We start from the raw sequence: 9,851 nt of genomic DNA, 5'->3' as shown, positions 1-9,851 counted from the left end.
ACGGTTTTGAATATAAATACGTTTTGAATATAAAGTCTATTTCACTATAAGGCCTCAAAGCCTATTTAAAAAGTCTATTATTTAAGTTTTTTTTCTTGATTTTTATTCTAATAAAAATTATATTTTAATATAGATAAAAAATAAAATTTAATAATATACATAAATATGTCGGCCTATCAGGCTTCATAGGCTTTTTTATAGTCTAAGCCTGACCTATTTAGTTAAATAGGCTTTTTTAAAAGCCTAAGCCTAACATTTTCATAAACAGGCTAGGCTAGGCCAGGCTTAAACAGGTAAGGCCGTAGGCCCCTGTAGGCCGATCTGGCCTATTCCCAACCCTAACCGGGGCTATACTAAAAGTGGTGTGTTGGACTTCACGATTCCTGCTGTATGGTTATCGGAAAAGTCAACAGGTGCAAGCCTATTTTGATGTATATATTGTCTCATGTTCTAAAATTATTTTGCAATTTCTCTTTCACGATTCGATCAAATAGACTTGGAAAATATAGTATATTTTGTGATTGCAAATCTATGCTCAACTTGCTTACAAATTTGCTATGGCAGCTATTGTCTAGTAGAAACTTCATCAAAAGGAACAGCAACATCAAACTCCAATGTCTACTAGAAACTCCTGAAAAACTTTAAAAATGAGTCGACCAAATTCGCCAAATTAGCAAACAATATATTGATAATCATTTTATATAGAACACAATACTATTATAAACTAACGAGTTCATACCTTAAATATCAATTGTTTAAATATTCAAGAATTTCTTCAACTAATTCTCGATCACACTTTAGTGTTGTGGGTAGTTCGCCTCGATTAAGCAATGCATTTTTCTTCATATGGGGCGTATCATAGTTATTCAATCCTTTAGTCTTCATTATTTCAATCATACCCGATTGGAGTGAGAGAAATATTTTGTTTGACTCTATGCTAGAAAAATCATCATATGATTTTTGCACAACTTCGATAAGCTCATCAACTGATCTATAGTAACTTCTTGTTGCTGCAATGATTGAATGACACTAAAGAAACCCAAATCCAAAACATTCAAATCGGGAGAGTTAGGTGGTTGACATATCAATCGAATGTCAAACCCACCTTCAGAAGCTGCTCTACAAAATTCTTCATCATCAGGAGAAATATGGCATGGCGCGTTATCTTGTTGTATATAAATTGTTTCCATTGCATGTTCTTGTGGCCAAAATTGTTTAATGGCCGGTAAAACTTTATTTATATAAAACGAACGGGTAACTTCTCTATTGATAGAACCAATCAGTTTTGTTTCGAGTGTACCCGAGGGTCTATTGACACTTGATCTTCTTGCTGCAACTTGATGAACTAGAGGCCACACACCAATTTTTCCTGAAAATGTCTCTTTTCCTTCATCATCAAATCTAGGTCTAGCCACTGCAACTAAAAACATTACCTTACCAAGGTAATTTTTATTGTTGGATGTGCGGTATGGCTTATTCTCATCTGCAAGAAGGTAATAGTTTGCGGTCTTTTTAGTCATGTAAAACCATTTCTCATCTATGTGCACAACATTATACATGGACTTAAATTGTGGGTCATGAGGAATGCTAGTTTCATCAAGCATGGACAAGCAAAATTTGAGTCGAGCTTTCATATTACTATCTTTCAAGTGTGGCTTTAGTGTATTTGAATTACGATGCAAAATTCCATCTTTGATAAACTTCATCAATGCCGTCTTGCTAATGCCCAATGCTTTAGCTAACCCCCTTTGAGTGCTATGCTTAGCTAATGGAATGTTGCGCACTTTCTCAATATGTATCTCTACTCTTTTCCGACCACAATTTTTTGTTCTTTTATGGGAAGAATCACCCGTTTGACGTACTTGCTTCCAAAGTCGATAAATAGCTGACATTGAGACCGAATATGATGTAGCAATCCATCTAACAGTCCCGCGGTTAAGTTTTTCACCATTACTGTTCTTTCTCAATAACTGAGAGACAGTTTTTCGTTCATCATTGTTCAAGAAGTTGCGCTCGTTATCAGACTGTTGTGTCCCATGTTGAACCATGTCTGTCATGAAAACACACTAATAATAAGAAAAGTGGACGTACGTAAACATAAAACAATAAATAAAAATAAGTTTTCATGAAAAAATAAACATTAAAAAAATAAAAACACATGTAAGATAACTGCAATTTCACACCGTTGGTATACACATGTTCAAGAATGGCACTGTACACGCAAGGTAGTGGATTAATAGCATGTTAACATAGAGACACGCGCAATATATAAAAAGTGTAGTATTGGTAGTGGATTAATAATATCACGCAAGGTACTGGAGTAAAAAGAAACATGCAATTGAAAGTGGATTAATACAGACACGCAATATAAAATGTGGGTTAATAACATGAATAAAAAAATTGCTTATAATCTGAATAATTCAATTCAGTTAATGAGTTGTCTTCAGCTTCTGATACTAATAAATCATCGATTTCATTTTCAAAGTCATCTTCAATTGCATCAAAATGAATATCTGCATATTTAATAAACAAAACTCATTTATATAAACAAAAAATTTATGCATAAAAATAAAATATAATAACTCATATACCTTCTTCCATGGCTGCTAGAATTTGATCTAAAATGGGGTCGTTATTACTTTCATCATTACTGGAAAATGAATCTTGAAATTCATCTTGACATATTTCTTCATGTTCTTTTTCCTCTTCTTCATTTGATGGATACACATTTAAATCAATGGAAGATACATTAAAAGTACTTGAAGAGGGATCATTTAGATCAATGGAAGATAATAAGTTGAATTCTATCATTTCAGGATCAATAGGAGTGTTTAAATCAATATTTAGAGGCATTTTTATGATAATGACATGAGAACTGTTTGATTATATTTATACATAAAGAATCCAGCAATTTTAGGATCAATAGGCGCGGGTCTTAAATTTTTTTTTCCAATTGTCCATTCATTTTAATTAGGCGGGAGCTCAAATTTTCAATTGTACCACGGGACTGTTATTTGAGAAGTTCAACAGTTGTCATCATTCCACTCAACAATTACTATTACTTAAACCCACTCCATCATTAATTATTACTAAAACATGAGAAGGGCAAAATTGAAAAGTTGTACATTTTTTAACATGACTTCAATGTAATCATTCATTTTCTTAATTGGTGTGTTTTTTTTCTCCCTACATTTGAGACCGGAGGGAGTAGCTTACAATGAACGAGGCGTTTGCTAAAAATAATGATTCAACTAACTCATGAAAATATACTTAAAGTAGTATTTAAAAAATTTCAACTAAGATAATAACGACAAAAATGTGAGAGAAAATATGATACATCATAAATTAACTCATGCAAAAAAAAAAAAAAAACTCAAACATTACTTGATATAGCACTTTTAAAGAAAGTATAAACTCGCGATAAAATGCTATAAACTTGTAAAAGAAAGTTTTTACCAAACAACTCTACTTTAATCATACGAGTTTCTTCGCTATATGATATCTGCTTGTACTCGCAGAAAAAGTACGGTAAAGATTCTAGGGTTAAGAATCGCAGATTAGGGTTCTAATCTAGGGTTTTTAGACTGAATCCTGCATCCTTTTAGAATGACCCCAAGAGGGTTATTTATAGCCTGCTAATGGGCTTTTTCCTGCGTGACTTAAGCTCTAAGAAAGCAATGTTTTTAGTCTTTTCAGCTTATTTAGGCGGTTTAGGGCGACTTCTAAAGGTTTCTAGAAGCCGAGGTGGACGGCGTCCTGAGGAGGACCCGCCTAGACCTCCAGGGTCCCTTCTATAGGGCGCCTAAACCCTTCTGGAGGGCTTTTAAACCCTTGGGAATATTATGACGGTCCACTGCTAATAAGCTAACAGTTTGGTATTGTCAATCCAACCCTAAATAAACAACAAATAACCAATTGCGGAATTCTAAATAAACAAGATTGAAAGAAGAAAATAAAATCCAAGGTACTAAATCAGATTAACAAAGAACAAAAAACATGTTTGGATGTAATATCTAACATGTTTGATAACTGAAGTAAAAGTGTCCAGCAGTCTTGATTGAATCCTTCAAGGCATCCAAATGATCTTCAAATTGATTTAATATCCTGTAACAAATATATTGAATAATTAATTGTAATATTATAAACATAAACATTATATATCAACATTTGGTATGTTTAGTACTCTCTCCATCCCAAATTATAAGCAAAAAAACAAAAATCACACTTATTAAGAAAACTAAAACATAAAAATTTGGAGTATAGTTTTTTGTGTTTTCTTTGGAAAAAGTTTTATAGGAAGATGTAAAAATAATTTTCATTGGCTATTGGTTATGGAAAAAATGAAAGAAAGAGAAAATTGAATGTAATTTGCATTTAATTTTATGAGAATAACAAAAAAAAAAAAATTGGAAAAGATAAAATTTTGTCTTTTTTGCTTATATTTTTGGACAAAGAAAATGTGTTATTTTTGCTTATATTATGGGACGGAGGGAGTATTAAAGAAAAGAAAATGTGGAAACTTCATACCCATACTATGAATGATTTCCTTGACCCCTTGAGTAAACTTTCAACTGTTTTTGTTGAATTTGGTGTGAAAATTTTTACCTTCTTCAATTTACTTGAATGATCTATAATATATCGTGCAAAGTCCAACTCAGTTTGTATGTTTTGAATTTCTTTAAATTCAAATGTAATTAAACCCGTAGAAAGACACGTTGGGATGACCGATGGTCCCACCCAACCCAGATTTCCAACCACCTTTCTTTGAGATTTTTTTTTAATATTTTTCTGCAAGAAAACAATAAAAAAAAATTATCGTTAGAATTTTCCAGCTGACATCTAGCATTAGTTTCATCGTTTATTGTCAGCGTGATCAAATTAATTAGTAAAAACTAACAAATTATATTAATGGACAGATTGTCCCTAAAAAAAAAGTTTAATGGACATATTGTAATTATTAAAAAAATAAGGTTTAATTAATATGGATATATGTCCTAGAAAAACATGGATGTTATTTATTTTTGAGAGATGGATGTTATTTATTAGATGCTTCTTATCATAAAAAAGCTGTTAATAACTGAATTTGTTATAACTTTTTTAATATGGAATATATGTCTTAAAAGAAGGTGGCAAAGGCAACATATGCAACCCGCTTCCAAGGTCCTCTATCTAATTCCAAATGAAGATTATTTACTAGAATATCTGGGTGGAAAGTGATTCATTTGCGTCTGTTCTTGCTTTCAAGGACACGGATCTCATTCCTTTCCGTCTTGGAACCGTTGGCTGGCTCCCTCCGACATGACTTGTCTGACACTGCTTGGTTTGACAGATTACCTCCTCTGTTGGCTTTCGACTTCTCTAGGGATAGAAATGGCTTTCCTAATTACCGCTTTCCCTTAGATTTTTTTTTTTATTGCTTCCGTTTTGCATTTTTTTCTTTTGAAGGTAACGGTCTAGTCCCCTTCTTTGTATATATATTTTTCCTTTCTTTTTAATATATATGGAATAGTCGATATAGGATAGGAGTTCCAGTAGGGTGCAAACCTAACTGGGATGTCTCTGGCCTCCTTGATGCCTCCCCTATTTCTTGCCTTATCAAAAACAAATTTTTTTTATTTAAACTACCATGCATGCTAACGTCTATTCACTTTTGCTCAGTCTTTGCAGCACTTGTTGTGCTTAGGAATTTTGAGCTTATACATTTTACCTTTCCAATAAAAATGTGTGCAAATATAGTAAAAAATAGAAAGACTTCATACGCACCTTAATGGAAAGATCCTTAAGTTTTGGAGCATTATGTAGAAAGCTAACAAGCATATTCCAATTGCAATTCTTAGATATTTCAATCGATAAAAATTGTAAATTGTGAAAAGTGAGAAGATGTGTGTTGTCAAGTTTGTCCTCCATGCTCAGAAACTGCAAAACAAAAATTATAAAATGAAAAGAGAATTGCATGGGTAACTATAATATGGAACTTATCATTATAAAAGAAAAAAGATTATGAAACTTACATGAAAAGTTTTATGACCGAGAGTCAATGATTTGACATTAGAAAGTTCTTTTAAGATTGTATACGAACTGTTAAAATCTGAATGCTTACAAATGCAAAGAACAGCTCGATCTAGATTAGACAAGTTTGTAAACTCATATTTCCTTGGACTCAATGAAAAATTCATAATAGTAAGAACTTCAAGTGACGGGGCATTAATTTGTAGTGGATAAATGCTTAAGTCAGGATGAGAAATAGGCATAAATAAACAAATGTATAATCTCTTTAATGAGTTCAAAGAGACATTGATGAGTTGTGTAAATGATTCTTCCAAAAAGAGTTCTTCCAGATTTGGACAACTAGATAGAAAATTAGTGAGACTATACTCAATATGATCATCAAAGATACAATTTAACATAGTTGATTGGAGATGAAGAATCTTTAATGATGGTAAATTAAATATACATCAAAAGAAGAATCGAGTTTTGGTTGAATTCTGCCCCACAATTTTAAGACCACAAGTGACTCATATGTGAAAAGCCTACGTGGCAATAAGGTTTTTTTCATGGAGTTCCAAGCCCAAGTCAAGTTCCTTAACCTTGAGGTCTAAGGCTTTTGAAACCCACATGTGCATATCGTGTGGTTGCCAGCTATCAATGTCATGATCCCTACTATAGACTTAGTTTTCTTAGATTTCGGTTAGTCTTAGGAGAGCAGCATATACATATTTGATTTCTTTGGACGACACAAGGTCTGATTCTTCTGGAAATTCAAAGTGAAGGTCGGGGATTTTGGTGTAGATCAACCTCCATCTATAGATAGAACACATGTTCTATAAGACTCTTTAGTTGATAGGAAAGACAAAATACGATAAATCAAATCGTCCGAGAGATTGCTTAATCGGTCATATTCTACGTAAGAGCACACCATTGTTTTGGGATTCTTGTTGACTTTCTTCATGTTGTAATTCTTGAGTCTAGGGAGAAAGAAAATGTACTTTATAGAATTATTCAAGGTTTGAAGGAACCTGTATAATATATAAGGCTTGATCGAATGTGTGTTTCCGCAGATGTAGCAAACAAAGTCTGATCATAAAACAAACACAAACTGCAATAATAAAAAAGCTTAATCATATATAGCATATACATGTCTGTTACATGCATCTAGTATGAAAATACAAAACCCTAGATGAAAAGATCGATGCCTTCATGACAAACAAATAAACTACCGATTCATAAACAAAAAAAGATTATCTTGCCTCAAATAATTAACACACCATCTGTTTTAAGAACTGCTATAAAACATGCACATAGGTTCCAGCCAAATTCAAATTGAATAACAAATAGAAAAAACAAATCATCTAATAATAATCATAGATGTAAATCTAAACTACACGAATAAGATGATAAGAATAGAAACGAAATAGAAGGGTTGGTAACCTTGTGAAGAAGAAAGCTACTATGTTATGAGAGAGTAGGGTTTAAAAATAAGAACCTAGAATTATAAAAACAAGGTGACAACTAGGGTACTCATGGAAGAATGGTGGGTAATTTACCTCAACCAATACACATCAGTCACATAAGCATATTTTTAAGTGATATCCATGAACTATCTTGACCCCACCAACAAATTGCTCATTTTCATTGGTTGGTGGGTAAATTACCCACCATTCTTCAAAGGTAATCTAGAAAAAACCTAAAAACAAATAGTTATGTCTTTTTAAGTAAAAACTTTGGGCCTGATCCTCTTTCACGATCCATTCTTTTATTTTTGTGACCATAATTTTTTTATATCATTTGTGAATATATATATATATATATTTTTTTTTTTTTAAAAAAGTAAACGATATTAATTCATTCAAATTGATAGAGTACATCGATACAATACAAATCCAAATTCGCTAAAAAAAAGGATGAATCTGTGAACAAACTCACAACATCCATGTTAATAGCATAAAACGACAAAGTATCTATACCTACAAATATGACTATATTCAAGTCTCCGGAATACTCATGTCTCCGGATCTGCAACGTTGACAGCGCCAAAGTCATTGTCATTGATCGGATCTGCACTTGCTCAAAGCTAATCTTTCAACCTGAATCAAATAAACATCGCACTAAGACGGGAAATAAAAAACACATCGCACAAAGACGGGAAATCAAAACAAACAGAGTCGTTCAGAGACGACGAAATCATAAAAACAAACGAAACAACGCATAAAATATGTGAAATCACTTATTTAATTAGGATAGAAGGAAAAACAGCTCGGAGGGGTGATTTTGGGGTCAAAATTGACCCTAAATCACTCCTCTGACAAGAAGAAAAGAAAAAAAAAAAGAGTGACGGCCGGGGGTTTGAGAAGGAGAGAAGAGTTGTGAACATATTTTTGTTTATGTATTTTTTTATCAATTTATTTTTATGAAAAAATCATTACGAATTTTTTTATTCTCTTTAAAAAAATATTTAAACATTTATTATTTTGTTTATTAATAATTCAATTCAACCAGAGTTTAATCGTTAAATCATGATCTGTAGGTCTCAATGATTTGATCTACAGGCTGATAATTAAAATATTGGTTAAAGGTTTTATAAAAGTGATGGATTAAAATCTTTTAAGATCATCTAAAAAAATCAACGTGCTTTTAAACTCATATCATTCATAACTTAAGTCGTAATAGAAGATGACATATGATTATGAATTTAGGAACAAGCGTGTGCAACAATGTCGCACTAGCTAATCGAGGAGCAACATTATTTGTTTTTCTTCTAATAAAATCTATCATAAAGTTTTACGTAGAACTAAGCAAAGCTATAAAATATTTAAAATGACACCAAAATTGGAGTTGGTGATGAATTTACCGGAGATGTCGTCAACTACGTGCTTGAAATCAAGTTTAATAAACACCCGGGTTAACTCATGCTACCCAGCCAACTAATTGTTTCCTTTAAGCCTCATGCCTCTGCTTCCCGAGATTGTGGTAACCCTTTAAACCAATAAGTCTTTGGTGCTACGAAGTCCCCTTTGTCGCCCCTGATACAATCCTTATACCATATCGCCCTTGCTCCTAAAAGATTGTCTTATCGACGTTACACTTCAACGTCCCCACTTTAGGCCTTTGCCATTGAATCATATAAGTTATGACGCAATTCGAACATAAAGTCGAGTCATCTCACCAAGCTTCGTGTTGATCTCTTCAGATGCGAACTTTCTTCTATATACATCATAGAATCATAGCAAACATACATATGTTTTGTTGTGACATTGAATCAAGGAGTTGGAAAAATAACGACACAAAACCATAAACAACTAAAGTTTTTCATAAATAAAGCTTGAAAGAACTGCCTCGTTTAAAATCACTTCAAAGGTAGCATTAGAAACTTGATCCAAAAATTTAGACTAATGGTAAAAAGACATTTTGAACCTGGAGGTTTTGGATTCAAGCTTCACTAGTACTTTTGGAGGGAGATAAAATTGAAGTTGTCGTTGAATTTATTGTGGATGCCGTCAACCACTTGCTTGTAATCAAATTCAATCAACACCCGAATTTAACTCATGTTACCAAGCCAACTAATCATGTTCTTTAACCCCCATGCCTTTGCTTACCGAGGTTGTGGTAACCCTTTAAGCCAAGAAGTCTTTGCTGCTACGAAGTTCCCTTTGTCGTCCCTAAGACACATCTATATACCATACCGCCGAGATTGTCGCATTGATGTTACACTTCAAAGTCCCCGGTTTTGGAATTTGTCGTCGATCCAAACCTGAAGTTGAGTCATCTTTCAATGCTTTGAGTTAATCTCTTCAGTGCGCACTTGCTTCCATTCAAGCCATGATTCATGCGCCAACTTTACCGCCACTCATGGA

General features: G+C 33.0%; 1 protein-coding gene across 1 annotated transcript; it reads right to left on the bottom strand.

The window, feature by feature from the left end:
* Positions 1-932: 932 nt before the first annotated feature.
* LOC112416742 (uncharacterized) lies at positions 933-2,853 on the bottom strand. The gene is made up of 2 exons (XM_024771103.1): positions 2,592-2,853; positions 933-2,050 (listed from the first exon to the last, which is right to left on the bottom strand). The coding sequence occupies exons 1-2, from the start codon at positions 2,851-2,853 to the stop codon at positions 933-935; spliced, it is 1,380 nt and encodes a 459-aa protein (XP_024626871.1).
* Positions 2,854-9,851: the final 6,998 nt, after the last annotated feature.

Source organism: Medicago truncatula, chromosome 7 (genome assembly GCF_003473485.1).
Source record: "Medicago truncatula cultivar Jemalong A17 chromosome 7, MtrunA17r5.0-ANR, whole genome shotgun sequence".
Taxonomy (NCBI): Eukaryota; Viridiplantae; Streptophyta; class Magnoliopsida; order Fabales; family Fabaceae; genus Medicago; species Medicago truncatula.
This window is presented reverse-complemented; position numbering and strand designations above follow the sequence as displayed.